General features: G+C 34.7%; 9 protein-coding genes and 2 non-coding genes across 11 annotated transcripts; 5 read left to right on the top strand and 6 right to left on the bottom strand.

Moving 5' to 3' along the window:
• Positions 1 to 2,060: 2,060 nt before the first annotated feature.
• On the bottom strand, positions 2,061 to 2,682 carry PHYBLDRAFT_160603 (hypothetical protein; the record flags this gene model as incomplete). Its single annotated transcript, XM_018434212.1, has 2 exons — positions 2,251 to 2,682; positions 2,061 to 2,176 (listed from the first exon to the last, which is right to left on the bottom strand). A coding segment is annotated over exon 1 (416 nt), but the record flags the coding sequence as incomplete, so codon positions are not given.
• Positions 2,683 to 4,248: 1,566 nt separating this feature from the next.
• On the top strand, positions 4,249 to 4,628 carry PHYBLDRAFT_152398 (hypothetical protein; the record flags this gene model as incomplete). The annotated part of the gene is made up of 2 exons (XM_018432902.1): positions 4,249 to 4,356; positions 4,461 to 4,628. 2 exons carry the CDS (start codon positions 4,249 to 4,251, stop codon positions 4,626 to 4,628), a joined length of 276 nt encoding a protein of 91 aa, XP_018284635.1.
• A 197-nt stretch (positions 4,629 to 4,825) lies between these two features.
• Positions 4,826 to 5,621, bottom strand: PHYBLDRAFT_74034 (hypothetical protein; the record flags this gene model as incomplete). Its single annotated transcript, XM_018442969.1, has 4 exons — positions 4,826 to 4,926; positions 5,111 to 5,393; positions 5,501 to 5,558; positions 5,602 to 5,621. The coding sequence occupies 4 exons, from the start codon at positions 5,619 to 5,621 to the stop codon at positions 4,826 to 4,828; spliced, it is 462 nt and encodes a 153-aa protein (XP_018284636.1).
• Positions 5,622 to 7,870: 2,249 nt separating this feature from the next.
• Positions 7,871 to 7,942, top strand: PHYBLDRAFT_t273. The gene has a single exon. It is a non-coding gene; the product is annotated as a tRNA-Asp (tRNA).
• Positions 7,943 to 8,878: 936 nt separating this feature from the next.
• On the bottom strand, positions 8,879 to 9,377 carry PHYBLDRAFT_152400 (hypothetical protein; the record flags this gene model as incomplete). The annotated part of the gene is made up of 2 exons (XM_018432903.1): positions 8,879 to 9,073; positions 9,360 to 9,377. 2 exons carry the CDS (start codon positions 9,375 to 9,377, stop codon positions 8,879 to 8,881), a joined length of 213 nt encoding a protein of 70 aa, XP_018284637.1.
• Positions 8,953 to 9,034, bottom strand: PHYBLDRAFT_t277. The gene has a single exon. It is a non-coding gene; the product is annotated as a tRNA-Ser (tRNA).
• Positions 9,378 to 12,362: 2,985 nt separating the features above from the next.
• Positions 12,363 to 12,706, top strand: PHYBLDRAFT_152401 (hypothetical protein; the record flags this gene model as incomplete). Its single annotated transcript, XM_018432904.1, has 2 exons — positions 12,363 to 12,533; positions 12,590 to 12,706. The coding sequence occupies 2 exons, from the start codon at positions 12,363 to 12,365 to the stop codon at positions 12,704 to 12,706; spliced, it is 288 nt and encodes a 95-aa protein (XP_018284638.1).
• Positions 12,707 to 13,605: 899 nt separating this feature from the next.
• PHYBLDRAFT_73563 (C2H2-type zinc finger transcription factor) lies at positions 13,606 to 16,510 on the bottom strand (the record flags this gene model as incomplete). Its single annotated transcript, XM_018442877.1, has 8 exons — positions 13,606 to 13,629; positions 13,661 to 13,670; positions 13,737 to 14,357; positions 14,432 to 14,916; positions 14,978 to 15,332; positions 15,681 to 15,891; positions 15,967 to 16,218; positions 16,279 to 16,510. The coding sequence occupies 8 exons, from the start codon at positions 16,508 to 16,510 to the stop codon at positions 13,606 to 13,608; spliced, it is 2,190 nt and encodes a 729-aa protein (XP_018284639.1).
• Positions 16,511 to 17,950: 1,440 nt separating this feature from the next.
• Positions 17,951 to 19,992, top strand: PHYBLDRAFT_64999 (hypothetical protein; the record flags this gene model as incomplete). Its single annotated transcript, XM_018441386.1, has 7 exons — positions 17,951 to 18,122; positions 18,191 to 18,687; positions 18,760 to 18,764; positions 18,924 to 18,977; positions 19,510 to 19,553; positions 19,625 to 19,630; positions 19,880 to 19,992. The coding sequence occupies 7 exons, from the start codon at positions 17,951 to 17,953 to the stop codon at positions 19,990 to 19,992; spliced, it is 891 nt and encodes a 296-aa protein (XP_018284640.1).
• Positions 19,993 to 20,189: 197 nt separating this feature from the next.
• On the top strand, positions 20,190 to 20,963 carry PHYBLDRAFT_152405 (hypothetical protein; the record flags this gene model as incomplete). The annotated part of the gene is made up of 4 exons (XM_018432905.1): positions 20,190 to 20,195; positions 20,257 to 20,451; positions 20,542 to 20,727; positions 20,802 to 20,963. The coding sequence occupies 4 exons, from the start codon at positions 20,190 to 20,192 to the stop codon at positions 20,961 to 20,963; spliced, it is 549 nt and encodes a 182-aa protein (XP_018284641.1).
• A 138-nt stretch (positions 20,964 to 21,101) lies between these two features.
• PHYBLDRAFT_175147 (hypothetical protein) lies at positions 21,102 to 24,218 on the bottom strand (the record flags this gene model as incomplete). Its single annotated transcript, XM_018437423.1, has 5 exons — positions 21,102 to 21,276; positions 21,448 to 22,474; positions 23,162 to 23,608; positions 23,694 to 23,861; positions 24,092 to 24,218. 5 exons carry the CDS (start codon positions 24,216 to 24,218, stop codon positions 21,102 to 21,104), a joined length of 1,944 nt encoding a protein of 647 aa, XP_018284642.1.
• Positions 24,219 to 24,443: the final 225 nt, after the last annotated feature.

Here is a 24,443-nt window from a genome sequence, read left to right on the forward strand (position 1 = left end):
TTGTGCTTCTGACATTCAGAGCAAGAACGAATAATCTCCTTTGCTTCTTCATATATATTAGTCCAATGTAATCCTTGAGAGTGAAGATCATTCACCATAGCTTGACTACCAAAGTGACCAAACGAATGTGCTTCTTTTAACAAGCCATTTCGCTTTTCTTCAGGAGGCGACATATAGTCGGAAGTCTCTGATACATTTTCGATGAGTTGTGTAGCAAGTACATTTAGCACTTTGTCCTTACTGTACTTTTTCTTACAAATAATAACTCTATCTTTAGATTGCAAGTGTTTTGTTCTGATTTTTCTCAATCCATCATCCTCCACCAGCTTGTAACTATCCTCTGGAGGATACAAGCGACTCAACAAGTCTGGTAGTTTATTCAACAAACCAGGAATATGGACCACCTTAAAATCAAAGTCAAGAAGTGTCTCAATCCAGCCAATTATCATGGGATTAGCAATTTTTTGTGTGTGAAGATAAGTGAGTGCTTTATGATCAGTAAAAATGGTGAACTGTCGGCCCCATAGAAATGGACGGAATTTATCAAGCGCCAAAACGACTGCATACAATTCTCTTTTGGTGGTGCTCCATCGCCGTTGGGATGGGCTCAGGGAAGTTGACACAAAACTAATATACTTATCACGCCCTTGATCGTCGCGCTGAAAAAGCAGGCAGGCTACTCCATAAAGGGAAGCATCTGTGGCCACATACATTTCACGTGACATATCTGCGTAATGAAGAATTAAATCCTGATGCAGTATGTCCTTTAATGCTTTAAAGCTTCTTGTCTGCTCATCTGTCCATAGCTCAGCTACATTGTTGGCATGACTTAATCGTGAAATAGGTTCAGCCACCTTCGAGATCATGGGAATATAGTCTCTGAAGTAATTAATCAAACCCATAAATTGCTGAATTTGTTTCGCAGTTTTAGGAATAGGCCATTTATCAACGTTTGTCAACTTTCGCTTATCAACCTTGGTGCCTGTCTCATTGACGACAAAACCAAGCAATCGCACTGAATGTTGAAACCAGACACATTTATCAGAGTTTAGAATCAACTTCGCCGATGTCAATCTATCAATCACTATTTTTACATCCTTAACATGCTGCTCAAATGTTTCGCTAGCCACAATACAATCATCAACAAAATTCTGCACACAGTCAATTTTATCAAACAAAGTTGCCATGACATGTTGAAATTGTGATGTAAGCATCTTCAAGCCAAAGCAGCCTTTAATGAAGCTATATTGTTGCCCATCTAAATGAGTGAATGTTAATTTATGAACATCTTCAGGTGCAACTTTGAAACGATGGTAGGCATTCGATAAATCCAATGTGGTGAAAAATTTCTTTCCACTCAAATTCTGGAATATCGTTTGGATTTTAGGAATTGGATAGTTGAATGTGGGAGGTAGGATCTGATTCAATAATCGCACATCTAGACAAACTCGGTGACTCACAATCTCTCCAGCTTTGTTTCTTTTAGGCACAAGCAACATAGGACTGTTGAAGGAAGTATTGGTCTTGGACTTGACAATCGTGCCTGTCTCAAGCCATTCTTTTACTTGTTTATCAAGTGTTGGTCGTAGAGCATGGGGAATAGGATATTGACGTCTATAAGCTGTGGCGCCTTCTTTTGTGGGTAATCTAATTAGAGATTCTGATAAAGGACAAGAGGACTCGACTGGGATTTTCTTATTTTCATCCAGTGAGGCCTGAATTGACTGAATAAATTCTGCTCGCTGTATTTCCGTACCAGCTGGCGAATTATCCGGTTCAAACTTTTTCTCTTTATCGATATTTAGATTCTCATACACAGCGGCATAGTCTTTAGCGTTATCTGAATGAATATATTCTCCTTCGATATCGTATGCAACATTAATCAATCCGATGTTCATTTTTGTTAAGATATCTCTTCCAAGAAGAATATCAAAATTAAATCCTGTATTAAACTCTAACACCTCGGGTGCATGCTTAAACGTAATTCCATTCACATATTTAAAATTTAAAGGATCAGTTTTTCCCAATCGCTTAGTACCACTATTCTTTGACAAGAAAGTGAAGGACCCATTTGATGAATTTATTTTATTTATATTTAAATTTTCATTCAAACATTGTAAACTAATGAAAGTGCGTGCACTGCCAGTGTCAATCATTCCAAGTAGTTTGTGGTTCTCTACAATAATAGGAGTGGTTAGATTAAATGCATCATTGGCTTTAACCCTTCTCTCAATTTTGTCAAGTAGGTACTTACAGTCGAAAGACATGTCTTCGAGTTCCAAGTCGACACTGTCTTGGATCGCCTTGAGCACTTGCTCAGACTTCTCCTTGGCAGGGACCTGCGAGACCATCAGGACTGGCTCACTGTCCTTACAGACGTGGCCACGGAAGTAGTTTTCTCCACACCGCCTGCAGGGGTTGCGCTTGGTGGGGGCAGCTACTTTGGCCTTGTTGTTGGCCAGGGTGAAGCATTTGCTCGACTCATGTGTAGTATTCTTACCATGGTGCGAGCAGAAGAAGGAACGCTCCGGCTTACTGATTCGGTGCTGCTGGTTGTTGCTGGAGTGCACCTTCTTGCGAGGGTACGCCTCCATTCTCTTCTTTTCCATTCTCCTCTCAGTGTGCATGTTGGCACCAGGAATGAGCTGGGTAGCTTCGGCATACATGCGATTGTCGTCGCCAAGGATGTCTCTGCCAATCTGCGTCAACTGCTCCACAGTCCAATCTCTTTTGGTCTCGCCATTGAAGTCCAATCTGGTCATGGTGAGCCGCAAGAGTGTCTGTACTTGCCTAGTCAAGGAAGCGAGGAAGCGGTCGGCAACACGAGCATCGTTTTTGGGGAGGCCGGCATCATACACAGCCTGAAGGAACTTCTTGGAGTAATCTCCAATCGACTCAGAAGGAAGCATTACCATGGTAAATACCTCTTTTACCGAACGGGATGTCACCAAGCGCGATCCATGTCTTGCTGTAAAGCAGATCTTGGCCGCGTTCCAATCTACACACTTCTTCAAATCCATCTCTACCCATCCATCGTCACTATGAGGCAAGCAGAGCGGCAAAAATCTCTTCCAAACTAGTTCAATGTCCTGAAGGGACGACTCAATAACCTTTTGGAAGGTGCGAAGGAAGTGGTCTACTGAGTGAAAGACCTCTTCATTCGGGAAGGATCTAATCACATCGTCTGCCAACTGGAACTTAGGAAGATCTCTTCTATTAAGAGTCAACCCTCCAGTGCGACTGCTCTTCTCTACAACTTTCACAGAAGGCGAAAGGTACTGACTGCATGCTATTTCTATATCTATCATTTCTTTGACGCGTCTGACCTTATTAAGGGCTAATTCAGCTGCTTGCTCATCGTTCATAGCGTGAGCAGCGCTGACAGCCTCTACATGCTGTTGAAGTTCTAGTCTAAGTTTCTCTGACAAAGACAAGACTGTTGTAGCAGCATTCGCTACCAAGGGACGAAGGGGAGAGGGAGCCACAAATTGTCCAGGGGTGGAGCTGGCAAAGGAGATGTTGTCACTCAGACTGGCGATGAGGTCCTCCTCAGTCATGACGGACATGGCATCCTCATCATGAGCAGGGATGATGGCGGCGGGATAGTTCTCAGCAGAGGGGTTCATGGTAGTTCACGAAAAAAAATGTTGTGGTGGTTGAAGTTGAAGAAGTTTTTAAGAGGAAGAATTCAAGATTTGAAATTAGGAACGAAGATTCGTGAGAACTTGTGTAGGTTTTGTTTATTGAGAAAGATTTTGTATCAAAGTTTGACCAGGTTCCTACACTGAACTACTACTGCTATTTATATTGTTTTGGATTGGGAAAATTATATGACTGGGGTCAGGTAATCGATCCTATCTGAGCCTTAATCAGAGCAACGTGATCTTGAGATAATTAATGTATGATTAATTATATAAATGTGTGTAGTCCCAATGAAGTATTAACATCGAAAGTAAATGTGTTTATGAGTTATAATTATGCTTATAATAATCCACTGATGTATCCCATATTATGGTGATATCATCATATGAAATATAATCACTATCGTGCATGCTAAACCTGTGTGTTAAATAATAAAGTAATCGGTAGACACCTTTGACTGGAATAGCTGAGGCCTTATATTATTTCCTTCAGACTTATTCTCAATTACAGCAGTAGTCAATACTCATTTACAACACTTACATTTTTTTGATTCTTGCCCATCATACATATACGTACCTGACGAACTGGAGGTTGATTGACAATGAGATGGGCCATGAAGTTGGATTTCTTTCTGAGATATTGTTTCTCTATCTCTTGCAGAAAGATGTGATGTCACATAGTGAGTCTGATATGAAAGACATGAACGTTGAAACTGTATGTGTGCTTAGGGTTAAGCATCCCAGCTGGAGAAGCAATGAGATAAACTATTTTTGGTTACACACTGATGATAAAATAAAGATCTAATGAAATAAATATAGCTGAATCATTTTGTGGAGATTGTGGACTTTGTAGCAGTACAAACTTGTTCAGACAAGTCGATGTTAAAGTCGAGAGCAAGAATGCCTAGACTTCAATTGGGGGAAAAGAATGATGTTGTCTCTCGTCACCTGATTTCGTCGCTCTCCCCATGGGCAATTAAACAATAATTTTTTTTTGCTTCACAAACACATGCGGTTTTTGTGCTTGAATGATATATAACCAGACTGAAAGCAAAAATGATATTAAATAGAAATAAAAAAAAAGAGAAATATATTAATAAATAAAGTAAAATAGAATAAGATAAAGAATATATAAATAAAATAATAAAATATAGAAAATAAATAATAAATAAAAATAAAAAGAATTAAGCATATATTTTTTGCGGCAAAGGAATTGCCATCTTCTTATTGACATTTCTTGTTGTCTTGTAGTCAACAATTGCAACTGGCAGAAGGATACGATGAACTGGAAGAATAGATTGAAAGTTCAAAGAGTAGAAGTCATTTTGGTATATTTCGATGCCTACGGATGTCAGATGTTGTTTTGTACCATTTGACAAAAGCAAAGGTATGCTGGTGATTGTGATTGTAAAGTGTTGTGGGAGAGTTTGTGGGTGTGAATGAATAAACGAAGATGTACTGAATCTCACCAACATAACCATAATAAGCATTCATGCGATTTTCTTTAAACAAAGCCTGAATATAGAAATCACGTCCATTGTCATTACATCCCTTGTAGACTTGCCCTAAAATTTCAATAGACTTTATGACTTTAATCTGGTTGTTTACAAATGCTGAACTTGTCATGTCATTCTTGCAACTAGAGATCCTCCTGTCATTGTACACAACCTGGTGTGGTGATCCAGACACTCGGATGTTGGATTTATCACATATAAGAACATATTCATATTGGGATAGTGTAGTAGCTATTATCTTGTCAGTATAAAATATATATAAACAATTAAGTAATCAGTCCAATAATTATTACAGTTAGTACTGTAAATAATATCTTAAAGGTTGTTAAGATAATTATATCATACTGCTGGGTAAACTGTGTCAGATCGATATAAAGCTAATTTCGTAGGAAGTCCTAAAGCTCTAGTGCAAAAGAGAAAAGAATAGCTAAGAGCTAAAGAAGTACAATTTATGACTTGATGTCATAATTGTAACACCGGCACTAGTTAAGCAGTAAATACACTCTAATAACCAAATATAGTAAAGGAAGAAAGCCTTAAGAAACTAAGACATAATGACAAGAGCAGATTGTGTTTTCTTATAAAAAGGGACACTTTTTATTTATGAATAAAGAGAACTTATATACAGTCTCAAAGTATTTCTATACGTCTCTATTATCAAATATTATATTTTTCTATTGTTTCGTATCTGAAATAACACACTATACTCATATATGTTCTATTAGCATATGGCATTTCCCTTGAAGTGTGTATCAGCAACCAATAGAATTTCTTTATCATTCATTCCAACTACACAATAGATTTGGTCCATGTGCTGGAACTATGAGAGAGGATCAGATCTTTTAGAACTAGGAAAGATTTCAGAGGGTATCAAAAACTTGGAATGTGTAGTTCTTTTTCTTAAATAAGATTTTTTTAGATAATCAGCACGTTATAGTTATTGAATATCCTTGGCACAATCTTTACTGATGCAAGTTGAGTTATAACATATGATGCAACTGATCAGAAATATAATATGTATTATATGTATAATTATCTTCTTGTGATTTCACTCAAGAAAATCCAATAAAAAGGAATTTAGACAATGGACAGGACTTGAAATAGATAGAAACAGATATATAAACAATAAACAGATAGACAAACAGACAAACAGACAGCAAGACAAATGGATAAACAGACAAGCAGACAAATGGTGAGACAGTACATATAGATCCTAACAGTGTGCAACTTAGTATTTCCCACAGAACAATAGCTCAAGCTCAGTGATAATGTTCAAAAGAAATATAGAGGAAAACTGAATGAATTTTATTGAGATAATAATGTCTCTCTTATATACTAATTGACAACTGCATACAAAGTGACAATCTAGATACATCTTATGCTAAATGATGATTATTTAGAAGAGTGTACAGGTCTTTAGACATAATTACAAAAGGAAATAATCAAAAATAATCAAAAATAAAAATAATTAAACTACTAAATAATTTGAACTCTCGGGAAGCATACTAAAAAAGTAATATCAAGAAGTATAAAGAAAAAAGAGCAATACAAAGGGAAGCAAGCTAAAAAGAAAATAAAAATTAAGAAAAAATAGAAAAAAAGGAAAAAACATTTAAAGTCTAGTGGGAATTTAAATATCAATAGCAAGATAAAAGGAAAAAGAGGGAGAGAGAAAAATAAATCCAAGAAATTGGATTTTGTTGTATTTAGAGATGGAGTCACAACTTTGCACTGTCCATAACTTAATAGTCTGTCCATAAGTTGATGTCACATCAAACAAATATATATTTTTGGTCGATGCTAAAAAAATTTCCAACACTTGTATCAATTATGACGCGTGATATGTTAGGTTTGTTATAGATTGTAAGAGATCACTTGACAAATAAAATATAATGATAATAGAATAAAACAGAAGATGGATACAGCAAAAGGTGGCAAGCAGCAATAGTTGACAGGTAAAAAAAAAGAGAACAACCAATAGAATCATTGTTAAAATCGAGAGGGAGAAAAAGGTATATGAAAAGAGAATGACAAAACAGAAAGGTAATAACCAACAAGGAGACCAAAACCAACAAACAATCTTCCTAAAACCAAGGAGCTGATATGTTATATCACAAGATGGTATAGGCTACAAAGAGAAGAAAACAAGAAAAAGATACTAAAACTGAATGAATGATTTATTGAGTTGAGTTTGATTCTCTTTTTATAGTCGATAAGATTTTAAGTTGATAATAGAAGTTCAGAAAAATAAAGATAATAAAAATAGAATGATGAATAATCAATACAGCAATGATAAAATATATGAATAAAAATATGGTAAAAAATATAATAATAAAGGTACTGATGTTGTGTGGAGATGTCGGCAAGATGAATTATTTGCATTGTAGAAGAGGAATGTTACTAGCATGAGGGACCATGATTTCGAATGAGTACAATATAGACAAATATGTTAACAAGGGAAAAGAAAAAAATATTGTGTGTAGAAAGAACAGAGAATAGAAATGAGATTATTCCTGTGTGCAGAAAAATTCTCCTCTTATCACCGAGGGCACAGCACCACATCAACAAACCGTTGACGTCAACCTCTCATAACCAGGACGACACGTCACAACAAACTGCCGGACAAACCAACCGAGCAGACTGACCTTCCAGTACCGGACACCACGACATGACAAACGTGAACATAACTTACAACACACTTGATAAAACCGTCAATCTTCGATAGTATAGTGGTAAGTATCCCCGCCTGTCACGCGGGAGACCCGGGTTCAATTCCCGGTCGGAGAGTTTTTGGAAGTCTACATTTTGTCGTGCTTAATTTTGGTGATACAAGGTCTAGTGACTTGTTCTTACAAAAGAAGCAGGAATTAGAATGATTATTCATCAGTTTGTAATGTTAGAAATTTGTAATCAACTTATAATAATTTGTAATATTACTAGATACTACTTGAGTGTAGTTAAAGATAAATAATTATTTCAAAAAGTATATAAGATAACCCAAATCAAAATAATAAAAATTGTTTTCTATTCTCTCTCTTATTTGCTTACTCCTGTGTTATTAAAGCTTGACCAATTTGGCTATGTTTACAGTGAATTAGAAGATAGCCTAGATCAGGAATGACACTGGGTTGGTCTTTCTTTTACTATAATAAAGTCAAAAGGTCCAATCCACTGGGGATCAAGGAATATACGTAAAATCAAAGATAGCATAAAAGATACTTTTTATTGATATGAATTGAATTGTTTTATATAGTTTTCTAAACTAATACTGCACATTATCTGCAGTAATTATTATTTATATTTAATAAAAGAAATAGCCATTATACTGTGGTTAATGCTCAGGAAGATATTACTGCACATAAAAAAGTACTGCAGTTAATTATCTTCAGATTTTATGGATTTATCAAAATAATATCCAACAGTGAGACAAGTATTGTTTTTGATCTGGGTTGTTCTTCCAATGCTATAATACAGCCAAAATTAGTCAAACTCACTGGGAATTGTAAACTAAGATAAAAGAATAAAAAGAGGTTAGAAAGATAGATAACTTTTATTGAATAAAATAATGCCTTCTTTTATATCTTTTCTAAATCTACTCAGCCATTATAAATGTCTGTTTTGGTTTCTATTCTACTTTTGTTAAGCTATGTGATTTCTAATTCTTTTGTGAGCAAAAAGAAATCACTTCGGTCGTCGTTCTCAAAAGAGAATTCTGTGTAATCGTCATCCTGATTGGCTGACAAGAATTCGGGCATGAAACACGACAAAGTGTAAAAATGTTAAAATCTCAAAAGCTTCGTCGACTGCAGGATTTGAACCTACGCGGGCAGAGCCCATGTGATTTCTAGTCACACTCCTTAACCACTCGGACAAATCGACGTTTGATGCTTCGACACGGAGTGTTGTAAAAACAATCACCTAAATACAATTTCGGTTGTCTGGCAGTGCAGTGACGTTGTAGAATTCTTTGTAATTCTAGAAAATTATATTCTATTATTATTTTTTTTTGATTTTTTGACGGCGGCCAAAGCTGAATAGAAAGCAATTTTTCTATTTGTAGAGCAAAACACCAATAAGTACAACGAAAAGACATCATCCTGTCAACAATAACTTCAGACAACCACATATCGTATTGTATTTTCTTATTATATTTAACTAAACGAATCAACTTGGAATTAATATTATTTTTATTATATATTCTTACAAGCATAATTTTCTTCATGATTATGACTTAATAATTATTTTATTTTATTTGTATTTAATGATAGTAAAGAACAGATCACATTTAATAGATCATCAATTATACAACTTTTATTATATATATATATATTTATAATTTTATTTATTTAATTATTCAACAAGTCAATTGTAAAACTATAAATATCACAATACTTGCATTTAATAAACATTGATTTTTCTTTGTTATATTTTCTGACAACAAGTTCTCTTAATATTTAATGCTGTTGATATTTTACTTGTTTGATTATCCGAGTATATTGACTCAAGTCTATTGAGATTGACCAATAGTACTGTTTTTCTCTTATTTTTCTCTTATTGATTTTATTATCTTTAATTCTACATTCTCTTTTGAGTTTGTCTTTTTTCTCTCTTATGGAAAAGAGAGGTTATTTCACATTTACAAATTCATTTAAAGCTTGAAAACTGTGATAACATCACCTGTCAACACTTATCACAAACACAAGTATCACACGCGTCAAATTGGTGAAGAGAGTGGGATTTGAATAATTTATTGTATCACTATTAGTGTGTCATGTCATTTATTTTATTTTTTCAACAATGTCTGAAGACAAAAAGAATCAAATCAGTCTTACCAAGTTCATCGCAAATCCGGAGCCATTTTATAGTAACAAACAGGGTAAAAAGCCTACCACTTGGCTTAAGACACTAGAAAAATTAAAAAATAAGGTAGTTTAAAAATGGGGTATACTGTAGTGTAATTTCCATATTTAAATTAGTTGATTTTTTTCCACTTGTGCTGAAGGTGACCTTCACAGATAGTGGAATGACTAGAGTCAACTAGCAGAATTGTGGGTGGGGGGTGCCGCAGGTAAGATTTATTAGCACTTTAAATATACTTATCTGACTTGATATATAAAAAAAAAGTTTTTTAAAACTGTATATCTATTTTGATATTCTTTATATGGAACTGTAAAGGTCAGACACCAACATATTATAAAGATTAAAAGTAGCGTAAAGGTGACCTTTAAGCTAGTTTATTGTTAAGAAGTTTGGTCATCAGCAGCAAAAAAATGCGTCTTTAAAATTATGGACCATTAATAAATTCTTTATTTATTTGGTTTCCTGTTCTTATTAGGTTGATAATGGTTTACGCTTTTATTTTTATTGGAAAGAATAGAATGTTTCTAGGTTTCAGATCTAATAATACTATTCTATATCTCTAGCTACTTCTTGCTTGGTCAGTTTGTTATACTTAGGATGAATAATTTTCTATAAAAAAGAAATACATAAAAAAAAATGAGCTGCTCAATACGGTTTTTTTGGGGTACGAGCAGTACTCTTTGAGAATAGATAAATTGTTAGTGATGGGTATGCGTGTGTATTAGATATTTTAATTCTTATAAACCATTAATACTTACATTGGAATTATCCAGTACAAAGACCAAACAATAAGATATTACAAGTAAAGCTACAGAATTTTGATTCCTTTGACTATGAAAATGATTGAAAAAAATTAAATGTTATGAATTGGGCGATATAATTATTAATTTATATACCCAAAGCAAACGGATTTATTTGTAGATATAAATAATACTTATCAAAAGTCAATATAGTATCTGGTAGTTTTTTTTTATTAATAAACAGCATAAGTAATATAATGATACATATAAGGATAGTAAAAAAACAAAAAAGTCTTATCATGTCAATAACAGCAGTATGAAATAGAAGCTTTTGATCCATAGTATGTTTTGGAGAGAGTTGTTCATCTATAGTAAAAATTGGATTCAGTTTGATTAATATTAAAGAGAAATATAATAAATAAATAGATAAAAATATTACCGTGTTGGTGGTCATGTTTAGCTGTAGAAAATATTTTTGGTGATATGTCCTATAAAAAAGAAAGGAAAAAATCAGGATACTTTTATGAGATGATGATATGAAGTATATTTACTAACCTTAGCTAACCTGGATGGCCATTGTGAAGAGGATGCATCAGAAGGAAACTATACGTGAGTGACTATGGTAGCAGAAACACTTGTTATTACTCAGCTATATTTGAAGAAATTACTAATAAAGAAAAATAAAGAAAAAAAGCACCTTACCAGAAACATTTGCAAGTATAAGAGTAAAAGAGAAAGAAAGAAGTAAAAAGAAAAGAGAGAGTGAGTGTCTATGGCAACTGAAACAACTAATTCTTTTTAGTTATATAAAAAAAGATATTTTAAAAAAGCAGAATAAAAAAAAACTAATAAATAAATAAAAAAATGGGTGGAGACAGCAACAAAGAGTGTGTCTATGGCAACAGAATAAATAAATTCTTTTATTTTCTATAAAGAAGACTTTTTAGAAAGAACATGTCTTACACAAATAGTTCACAAATATAATAGAAGTTGCAGAGATAGAAAAGCAAAGAAAAGACTAATAGCAAATGTAAAGAGCAGAAAAAAAGAAAAACAGAAACAACAACAAAAAAAAAGAAAAAAGAAAAGTTCATTTGAAATAAAAGACTAGACTGATTCGATCAATTGTGTTCTAAAACAATATGAAAGCCAATTTGCATCTCAGTGATTACAAGAAGTATTAATAGAGACTTATATATTAAAGATATGCTGAATATCTATATAAACCATACGTTTTATACAATTTATTTACTCTTTCTCCTGCTTTCTTGCTACTTATTGCACTCATACTCAAACACACATACATTAACCCATTTTATTTCAAATAATTTAAGTATGTAAATTTGATATAATTTATTTTTAATTAAATTCAATTCAATTGTATAATAATATCAATAATAATGTAATCTAAAATTAACAGTTACATTTTTATCTTTCATTATATTCTGTAGACAATGACTATTCAAAGACGTCAACTTGCTCTTCGTCCCATTGAGATTACAAACAAACAATTGATAGAAATTCTTTCCACTTTGAAAACTAATATGACAGCTGACATGTCAATTGTATAAGAACAAATCGGCACTGTTGAAGATAAATTGCTAAACATGAATAGCAGAATTGATGTTCTTGCCACCAGCAGCACTGAGACAATTACTGCTATTGATAGTTTAAGCAGGGCCCCCCTCGTTTCCTCTGCCAATATAATAGCTAATGTTGCTCAGTCTGCCTTCAACGCTCCGTCTGGGTTTAGCAAGAAGGCCTATAATGATGTTTATGTCAGTATCAATGTGTGCAAAATTTTATTGATGTATTTTCTCATATATTCTATCAGGCCCATATTCGTAATCTCATGTGGGATCTCAAGCTGAAAACAAGAAATCAAGTTGATATCCTGGCAAATGAGAGTAAGCCCAGATGGAATACAAATGTTTTCACTACGGTGGGATGAATGGCAGTTGGGCCGAAAGTAGGCACATAACTGCCATTTTTTTGGTCGAAACCCAATAAAATCTCCGCCGTTTGTTGTAAGATGGTAATGTCATTCGTAGCAATTTAAAAAAGTAACATGAAAACACTTTTTTTGTTGCTGTACAATATTTTCAATACTGTAAAAAATATTTGTAAGTTGTAATGACCACTTTGAGTATTGAAATATATGTTTTATTGAATATCAAATATGTCAACAATTATTAAAATTAATAATTTTTGGAATGTGTGAACGAAATGGTAACATAACTGCCATTTTTTTATTTTTTAAACTACGTTCTTTTTTTTTAGATATTCTTTTTATCTTGATGAATTGGCAATTTGATTTTATTTAAATCGCGTAATGGCATATAGAGCATATAGGGAATGAAGAAAAAAGCATAAGGTGTATAGAGAATAGAAAAAAAACCAGAGTATATAAAGAAGAAAAGAAAGACGGGGCATATAGAGATTAAAAAAAACATAAGAAATAGAGAAAATTAAAAAAAGAATATAAGATACAAGGATGATATAAAAAATATAAAAGATATAAGGATATAGAGCATATAGAAAAATAAGATAAAAATAAAAAGGATTACAGAATGGAAAGATTGCCTTTAGTAATGCGCATGTTGTTGTTAAAGATATAATAGGGCGCGATTACATAAAACTGGTTTCCATTTGGTGGGTATTGGACCAGACCAACTTGATGACAAATGTCATTTACACTTATAACTGCATAAGTCGGTTGCGTTTGGTGGCCTAGTGTACGGGTGCTTTGTGACCGTTGTTTGACGATAGGTACTGATGAGTCATGACCAGCCGCGTCATGTTCCTTCATGACCTCCACAAAAGCAAGAAAGTGTGGGAAGTCATAGAAATCTACATGCTGAAAGTAGAACTGTACTGTACCGATGAGCCAGCTGTGAACAATTACATTACAGTTGCTAAAATAAATAAATAAATAGAATGTAAGCAACTTTTGATTGTATATCGAAAAATATTATACTTACTTTCTATAGGGGCAAGTAAACATCACGTAATGGTTGCCACGGCTGGTCTCGTTTTTCTTTCTTCGGTACATGCATGAGGAATATACAGTCGAGTCCATCCACAGACGTGCAGCTACAACAACAACAGAGTCACCAAACTCGTGGCCAGTCAAGCCTGTTGTTCTCTGGTAGTATTTCAATAAAGCTTCCTTCACACTAGGGCTGCCTACACCTTCCACCGAATCATCGTTCAAATTAACAAACTGATGAAATGGCTCCCACAACTGCGCACCACTAGGATCATTAGGAAGGTCCATGTAGCTCTCTCTTCCATATGGCTTTGGCCGAATGAGGTTGATTTCATCACAGATGCTGATTGCCGTGCTGATATAATTGTGAATCGCAAATCGCTCGACGAGAAAACTGGCATTTCGGCTACCCTTTGATTTGGACTTAATCAATTTCGAGAAGACGCCAATTACTCTCTCCATTGAGCGAGTGGAGTAGCATCGCAGGGGGCCTTGCTGCTTGATGATATAGGGTATATGGACCAGGTAATGTTGCACTGGTCGGAAAACACTACGAGACAGGGTATTATTCTGGACTTGTTGGTATAAAAACGAGTGCCAGTGCTTGAAGTATCTATTGTTAATATTTAAAAAATGGTAACAATCAGCTATTTGTAATGATAATATATGAGACGTATAATAACTTACGACTCCATCTCATCAAGCAATTCTGATGTCAATGTCCATTGCAAGGCAAGCGCGCAACCTTTCACGAGAGATAATAGAGCTGTTTTAACAGCCCTATTTGGTAAATAAGGCACGACCAAAGTGGGGACAAGGAATAAGAGAAAGTCAAGCCAGTTCACTGCGCGAGTACCATCAATCTTGGCAAATACGTTGTCGAAACTGCCTTGAAATGAGGTGGGTATATATTTTTGTGAGCTGGTGATACAGTTTCCGATTGTTACAAGGTCTGCTCTTGGTATATGAAAAGGGTATTCAGTGGTATTGAGGGTATTGTCTGGATGGGTATAGTAAAATTTGGTTTCCTTTGTGAGGGTGACGATAATCAGGTCATACACAAGCTTTCCAATCCCTCTTGCAATTAAATGAAGTTCATCTAATGCAAAAAATGATGATCCAGAGAAGGTTGAGAGTTGGGTATATATGCTCAGCTGGTATATGTTCTTCGACTATTACAAGCAGTTATTTAGTATGAAAAAAAGATGGCTAATTGAACATTTGTATACTTACAGGGTTGCCTACTTTGAAGTCTTCCAAAGGTCTTAACCGGGCGGAAATGTCATCAAAGTACATGCCATGCCGTCTGTTAGTAGGGCATTTGCCTTTGGTCTCACAAAAACGGCAACCAAATAAACTTGTATGGGAACCAATGTGGGCCATATCAGCTACAGCTGGAATATCGCCAGAAGCAAGCAGAAGATAGACCTTGGATCTGCAAAGCTCCACTCTATTGTGCTTGACAACCAAGCCATGTGCCTCAAGATCTTGCAATTCATTGATGATGGGTATAAGAAAGGAGTCCAAATGAGTTGGCTTCTTGGGGCCAGGCAAGATTGCCAGTTGCAAAAGGTATTTGTTGGTATATCTAAGTATTTTATTAGTAATTTTTTTTTTAAAAAAAAATGTAATAATAATAATAAATAGTAATAAATTAATTAATTACCTGATGAATGGGTCTAGGTTGAATATTATGCAATAGATGATGGTATATGAGTTTTTGCCTTTCTTTTGATTGACAAACCCATCGGTATAAAGCCCAATGGCAATATCATTGGGATTGGAGAACAGGCCCTGCTGCACCAACTGCTTGTAATTGTCACCATCAAAAATGTCAGTTAGCTGACCAGCTACAGATTCCCGGTTTGCTCTGTAACAGAGGAGTTCTCTTGTAGCTGGATCTGCCAACATTTGAGAAAGCATATCCCCAACTGACATAAGTTTCATACTGGCGGCTGGTGTCTGACTTTGATCGGGATCAGTCTTGTATCGCGGTTTGCCGCAGTCAACACAAGATTCCTGGTCGTCATTAATGCCATACAATCGACAACCACTAGAGCAGACATCATACTCATGGCCCTTGACACTTAACTTTGACTTGAGCAAAGCATCAACAGTTTTGCCATGACTGATCTTAGCCCCAGGTTCTAAAAAAAACGATATCACTACATGTTAGTGATCTGGAATTAAAGTACAAGGTAACAGAAAATATAATATTTTACCCATCATTATATCATCATGGTCTCGGATGACAGTGTTTATAAATTGAACAATGTCTCTATATGCTGCTCTAGCAATTCTATGCTGTAGCATCAATTGAGACAGATGAATACTCATCAACTCGGCCTTGGTAAAAGTATTTGTACTGATTCGGCTGCTGTCGTAAATGTGAGCTTCACCCTCACTGTCCTCAAAATTATATGCGCACTTATATGAAATAGTATTATCAAGCTCCATAGACTCCATAGTATATTCTGTAATACATTATTTAGTAATTGGAAAATAAATAATACAATTACAGCTCTTTTCATTACCTGAATTGCTAACAGATTCATCTTCATTACTAGTATCATTTTCGTCATGGTACATGTCAACATCATCCAGAATAGACTGGTCAATTTCAGTCATTGTTGCTGAATCTCCTCTGTGAATTCTCTTGTGGTTTTGCAGCTTCTGGTAGTTATCAAAAAACAAGACACATTGATCACATTGGTATTGCTGTGTAGATATTCTATCTCTCTGCTGGCTGGCGTTAGAAGAAGACATATTGGTTGGGTTGATACGTATGTAATATATAAAATAAAGCTGCGAAGAGGATTTTGGTGCTATTTATTAAATGTAAAAGACATCTTTATATACTCTTTATTTTTTAACCAAAATGCTTGCGGCTCTTTTTCTTTTTCTCTCTCATAATGATGATATAGCAATGATTACAGTAATGTCAATGCTAGGTGAAACACCTGTCAGTAAATAATTCCCGTGGTTGGAAAGATTCTTCTTCATTAATAATTATGATGTAAGTTAAAATACTTCTTGGTTGACAAGGGGGTACCATTAAAAGAGTGCCGGTGAAACAGACACGTACTCTTTACTTGTGAGCGATTAGATATTCTTTGGGCTTTATAAAGAGGCATATGTATATTTAGGATAATTAATGACCAAATAATTTATGTTTTTTTTTAAATAAATTATCAATTACTCTCTAATACCAAAGGCAAAGAAAAACAGCCTTCTAATAATTAACAGTTAAAAAAAAGTAGTACTGTATAAACACATTGGTAGAAAAGACATATTTATATTATCTGTGTTGTACTAATAATATTTTTGAGATAGTGAATATATATTTAGCTAATAGCATTATTTTCTTGTTTATGTATAAAACTTAAAGAAATAGATATAGATAATGAGGGCTATAGTCTGATACTCTTTTACTGACATCATCAAGATAAGCACTACTGATCAAAAGGGGTGTTAATTGAAAGTGCCGATGTGAGTTAAAGCACACCTTTTTCAAAAATGTACGGTTTCAGTCAAAAATGCCCCTTGGTAAATAATAGTAATGACAGTTAAAATTATTTTTACCTTTGATGACAGCATCAATCAAAACGCGTTTTAGTCGATAATGATAATAAGTATGATATGAACTTGAGTATCATAACATTTACTTTAATGTTGATAAAAAGGGGCTAATTAATTATATGATGTTCAGATGTTATATAGCTACTGTAGGGTATATTTAAAGTTATAATTTTAACTGGTACAGGGTTTTGTCATCGAGAACTTTAACCAAATTTCATGCTATATCTGCAATATGTATAGAGTTATATTATTATATCATATACTTTAAAACATTTAATATGTAGACGGTGCAAAGTATGAACATTTATACATATAATATTGATTTAAAGTCTAATTCATTTTATTTTTATATTTCTTACAGTTTTGTTGTGTCGACACAAAAAGACTGTATCATGTTCACATGAGCTACTGCAGACAGGTGCAGACAGGTGCATACAAGTGCATAAGCATCCGTTCTTTTATATGTTTTGTTTGTACATCTGTCTGTATCTTTTTCATATAAATAGCTATCAATTGCTTGTAATAAATCGTTGCCTTTCTCAAACTCAAATCGCTCTTATTCTACTTGTCTAAACTATCACCTTTTCTTTTCAACTCACTGCTTATAGCTAAAAAAAAAACTTAAACATGTCCGATATTAACACAACTCTCCTCAACTCAATTCAAAAGATTGAGGTTGATCTTGCTGAAATCAAGCAAGCATTGCGCGAGCTTCAAAGGCAATTCAGCAATCAATTTGCGCCAGCAGTCAGTGCGGAAGATCTAACTACAATGCAACAAAGCATTATTGAGCAGAGTTGTAAGTCATATATATTCTGTGCTTAGATGTTTATTTACTTTATTAATATTGTCATACATTTTTTGTAGCTCTTGAGCGCATTGCCGAGTCTGTGAAAAGAGCCCAGCTCACAGAGTACCCTGATCAGCTCGGTAAGCGAGTAATCAATACTGGTGGCGAGTTCAAAGGAAAAAACGAAGCACAAAAATACAATCTGTTGCTTCAGATTCTTCACGAGCAGGACTGGAAGGCGCGCTGCAAAGAAGTTCCACAAGGGCAGCCTTTGCCCCCATTAGTCCCTCTTTCAGACCATGATTTGACAGTAAAAAGACTGCATCTCAAAACATTAGGCCGTACAGTAAAGCATGATATCATTGACAAAGACTATCCTGCGGTCTCAAAAGAATGGAAGAATATCCCAGAGAAAAACAGGGAATACTACATGATGCATTTGGAGAGGTTGGCGAAGAATGGTGAATTGCACATCCACCAATGTAAAAGAATGTGGTGTGCAAGAAGCCTTCTTCGGGAAAGCTTCAAGAGCGACAACCAGACGCACAAGAGAAGAATGGCAGAGAAGAACAAAGTAAGTTTATCAATTAACAAATCTATATATTGTAAACTTTAATTAACATCGTTTCCTTTTATTATGCTATAGACACAGTGAGACATAAGTGATTCTTCGCTTTCTTCTCCTGATATGTCAGAAACTGGTGATGTTGAGTCGCCCATAATGGCAGATGTGTTGTAAGTTACCATTGTTGCTTTTTCTCATGCTCTGTTAATACAAAACTAATATAAACTTCTTACTCTTTTATGTAGGTCTCCTCCACCCACAGCAAGTGTTGAGCCTGCTCGCAAGAGAAGCCGAAGATCGTAGTTTGGCTGCTGTGATTGGCCGAGTTTGATTTTTTTAGTCTGTCTTTAGTGCATTTTTTTTCTTATCTCGTCATTTTTCTTTTTATGTTTTTTATTCCTTTTTTCTTTCATATAAAAAATTTATCGACCTCTTTCATATGATTGCTAATGTTGTGATTACAAGAATTTGAAGCTAATATACAGAATCTACAATTCCGCTACATTCAAATATAAAAGGAAACAGTATATAGCCTTTTTTTTGGGAAAAAAATTAATAGTAATATTTTTGTACTGATATATTATACTTGGGAGTTGTTCTATTATATGTAAGTATATTGAGTAGAATAAACACGTTAAGCTTTCTAACAAGATGCTCATTCCGGTTGTATGAATCAGATTCGAATTAGCTTCATGTTACATGACTTGAATCTTTGCTCAAGTTTTTCTTCTTCTACGATAACGACTTTCTATAGTGCTTATGTTTTATTGCTTTTCTTATATATAGATCTTAAATATTAATACATTCTTTAATATATATATATATTCTTAGAGTAAATGCTTATTTTACTGAACAAGTAAGCATATTATATAAAGGTAAGCATTATAATAATATTATATCTATTTATTTATTTTAAGTTTTTTCTCTAATATTAGTATATTTGTAGAAATCGGTAAAAAATAATAAGTGCTATCTAAGATATATTAGAATACCCAAAGTATACGAAATACAATTTGAATAGTAGTGTTTTACTGCATACGTTTTGCAGTAGCTAAACAGAACCATTTTTTATTGTGAGTGGCCGGTGGAATTGTTTTTTCATTATTACTATTATTATTATCATTTTCATTTAATAAAACATGCATTGAAATAAAGATTCAATTCAATTAAACCCGATTCAATATTGTATAATAAAAAACAGACCATTCTGTTAAAGCTGCAAAGGAAAAACAAGAGGTTGTGCTAGAATTGAAAGCAATAGAACAAAAGAAAGAATGTAATAGAGGAAAGGAAGGACGCTTGATTTTTTTTTGAAAAATGGTAACAGTGCCTGTTTTGGCTTTTTACATAATAAATAACTGCCATTTTTTATTATGAAAAAAATGGTAACAGTGCTTGTTTTGGCTTTTTACATAATAAATAACTGCCATTTTTTACTATGTAAAAAATGGTAACAGTGCCTGTTTTGGCCTTATACAGAGTCATAACTGCCATTTTTTATTAAGTAAAAAATGGCAGTTATGTTACCAAAGTGGTAACATGTTACCATTTTCTCCACCATAGTGTTTCTTTTATAAGTTGCCAAACAAGGAGTTGGTGGTGCAACTTCTTGAAAACTTGAAGCACAAGTGTACCCGTAAGGGATTTAGAGAGGCAGACTTCAGAGCAAGACTGCACAAAAACTTCACCAGCCAGGTTTCAAAAGCAAGAAAAACCAAAGAGGAAATAAAAGCAACAAACACTCGTTTGAGAAGGGCAGGACGTGCCAGAGATGTAAGTGTAATCTCTAAATAAATAATTTCAAAATAATATAGTTTAGTCTTGAGAATTTTAAAAATACTAATACAAAAAAACTACTATTAGAATCATACTCACCGTTTACTTGCATACACAGACAACAAAGAAGCAATTGATCTACAAATGAAGAGAGATTGTGACTTTACAATGCAAATGGCAGCAATGTCCGATGGAGAATCTGCAGATGAAGACTTTGAGAATTGCACAAAGAGCATCGTCAAGATTGTTCGGCCAGGATGGAAAAGTGACAAGGTATATTATTTTATATTAATAATTATGTCTTATTATAAAAAATATAAAGTGAAGTATTAACAAAATCATTTTAGTTCAATACTTTCATTAAACTTGTTGATGAGTATGTTATTGAAGCAATAGGGTCAAGTGCTTCTCAAATGAAGGAGAGGGTTTTCACCAGTGTGTCCAATACAGCGGTCCCAGATGACATAACCCCCAAATTTCCTCAGTGGGCCCTTAGAGATGGGTATTAAATAAACAAAAATTGCCTCTCTCTTTTTATTTATATATTACTTTTCACATACAAAATACTATCAATATATATATCAGAAATACGCACTCTGTTTTTTTGTTAAAGAAAAAGAAATGTAAAAGTTCACTTTATTTATTATTTAAGCATATAGCTTCTTTGGCAATGGAATTACTAGCATTTTGCTAACATTTCTACTTGTCGCAATAGTAGCTGTAGCAACCTCTAATAAGATGCGATGTACAGATATAATGCTATAGTAGCTATCAGGAGAGAACGTAGGCAAACAAAATTCAACACTGTCATCCTCACGCAACCTATCAGAGGAAGTACAAAACCACTTGATAAATGCAAATACATGTTAATGATCATGAACCATGCGAGTCAGATGGAGATTGTGCGTGGGTAGAAGTTGGAAGGAGTGTGTAAAAAGATACTAAATTTGTCCAGCAAATTCAAGTATAATTTTTCTATTACTACCAACAAACTTTGCCTGAACAAGTGATCCGTGACTGATTGTGCTGTTGTTTGTTCCTCGATAGTGTTGACCAAGAATGTCAATTGACTTCAATTTGATGATTTGATTGTCAAGTGCTGGGCGATTATAGGATGTGTCCTGATAGCTGGCAAGGTCTGGGAGGTTGTAAGCGACTTGGTAATATTCAAGTAAATGGAGATGGTCGGAATCATCCATTACTGATGGCTTTTTGTATTTTAGAGGGAATGTAGAAGGAGGAAGAGACTCATTACCCTTGGGTGGATTATAAGGATCAGTGTAGTCTTGAACGAATGCTTGCAATGTGAATGGGCGACTGGAGAGAGTGGTGACTGTGGTGGCAGGTATAGAGGTTGTAACAAGTTTAGACAAAGTGTGAATGAAGGGGATCTGGCTAGAACTTTTAAGAACAGCATTGACATAATCACCCTTATACGCATTCTGAACAAAATTTTTCATGTAGGTCGCCTCAAAACCGTCTTTGCCATTTGTCTTGAAATTCTTTAAAATACCATTGTATTGCTCAAACCCAAAGAGCCAATAACTATACACTGGTCCAAAATCACAAACGCATTCGTGAAGATGGAGGTGTAGATGCATATTGCAGGTGAGAATAGTGGCAGTATAGTCTACGTTACATGCATTGCAAAACTTTTCTAACAGGCTGTAGGCAGTGGTGATCTCATCAAAAGTAATGTTGGGCTTTATGTAGTATCGGCATGCATCAACGAAATACATCCAGTTCTTGAATTGTAATGGGGGGAGAATACCATGCAACAAGACAGGAGAATAAATCAGAACCCATGATTTCCACTCGTCCGCTTTCATGTAGCTGAAGCCCTTTCCAATTTTGGTTGTCAGTGTGGTGTAATCTCTGGGCAGTACCATTGTCTCTGCAATTTTCTCCATCGAAGCAAACTCTTCAGATCCAATTGTCTTCTCATCAATCCACCGATCCATTAATCTCTTAGACGTCCCCAGGAAAAGATTATGCATGGGATTAATGATCGTTCCACGTACTAGATCAAAGTATCCAAGACGTTGCAACTGCGACCATCGAACACCATTTTCGACCTCCAGCTGATGCCTTTCTGAGAGTGTACTTGCATCTTTCCACTCCTCAGCATGCAACCTGCTCTCTGCACCACTACGGATATTCCAATGAGAATAATTGAATCCATGGAAATCAACCTGGTTGCTGCTCCCTAACCGAGTGAACTGCCGGCTGCACCTGTAACAAGCACATGTGCTGTTATGCGCTGTGAATCCACTTGTCTTTCTGGCAGCTGGGATATCACATGCAACCATCAGTAGTGCAGCACAAACACTGACACCATTTGAGAATTTGTGTGTAGGAATCTGCATGCCAACGTACAGCTGCTTCAAATCATTCACCAAGGGCTCCAAGTAACTATTGATCTTGTTGGTTTTTGGCTCCTTTGGACCAGGCATGAGACCTACAAGGATAATATTCTCTGGCTTGAATCTTTCATTACGGGGCAAGTTGTTGATGGCCAGATAGATAGCACCAGAGGAGTGAGTGACACCATCAAAGGGCTGGAACCAGTCGATGTTAAGTGTTAACATTAGTGAGCGTGGGTCCAACACAAATGATACACCATCCTTGTCCTTCAACTCCTTCCACATCGCACCATCATAGATATCGCACAGAGTATCTACCATCTTCAACTCCTTATTCCATTGACAAATCTTGGCTTCAAAACTAGGGCAACAGAAGAAAACGCTCAATGTATTTTTAATGGATTGGTAGACATATTCACGCTTTGCAACCAAGGCACCAGAAGATATGAATTTTGTCAAATTACAGTGGCATGCAGACCTGGCACCAAGTTTTGAGGAAACACATCGAGGAGGAGCAGACACGATATCCTGATATACTGTATGACAGTCTTGGCACATCACAAATTTCTTGATGCCTTTTGTAATAGCAGAAAATCCTGTCATTTTTTGTAAACCAGCAAGACTGGTTGGTAATTGAAAATCTTGGTCATAGATTCTCAGCAGGTTGTTGATAAACTCAATCAAGACAGCAGCACCCTTATCAACAACATGACGTGAAGCAAACAGTACCGTAAAAATGGCTATGAATTGATGAACTTCATTTTCGGGCATATCAGGAGCAGCAAAAGGGTCTGTAAAAAATTAAAAAAAAAATAATACTTGATTTTTCTTTTACTCTCTTTTTCTTTTAGTTTTCTTTATATATCTCACACTGACCTTCACTGTTGAAGTCCTCAATCTCGATCTCATTGACTTCATCTTCAACATTGTCATCGAAATCATTGTTGTCTCTGTCATTGTCAAACATTGAGGTGGCATCCAAAAAAGGTGAGTTGGCCTGACCGTCCATTGCTTCCACAGAATCAGAACAAGAGGTTGGGATTACTACAAATATGGAATATAATAGTTTATTAGTTTTTTTTTCTGCTTTCAAATAAAAAAATTCTTATCCTCAGTATCTACATCCATGTTTCTCATTGCGACTGTGTTTCATTAAAAGTTTAAAAATAAACAACATAAATAAAAAATAAAAAATAAAAAATTAAAACGATTATTACGCAGCAAACAAAAAACCAACACTATATATATTATACTATTCTCAAATATTCTGGTACCTTCAACTCTAGCTCTCTTATTATGACGAGTCTCAGTACGCTTTGCAACATAAGAAGATTTCTGATGACTGTTGTGACATTTAATGCAGTGACAGTCTAAGGTGTGGATTTGGGTAGAGGAAAACATATTGTGTATAGCTTGAATTATAAAATAAAAAAGGAAACAAGTACTACAAATACTTTACTTGATGTGATTTTATAGCAAGCCAAAAAAATATGACTTTTTTATTGTCCATTTAAACCAATAGAATACGTCAAAAATACACCTCAACTTAAATAAAAAAAAATGGTTGAGCTGAAAAAAAACCCTGACATTTTCACTACCTTTCTCGTTACTTAAAACTATAGTATT

Source organism: Phycomyces blakesleeanus (genome assembly GCF_001638985.1).
Source record: "Phycomyces blakesleeanus NRRL 1555(-) unplaced genomic scaffold PHYBLscaffold_35, whole genome shotgun sequence".
NCBI lineage: Eukaryota > Fungi > Mucoromycota > Mucoromycetes > Mucorales > Phycomycetaceae > Phycomyces > Phycomyces blakesleeanus.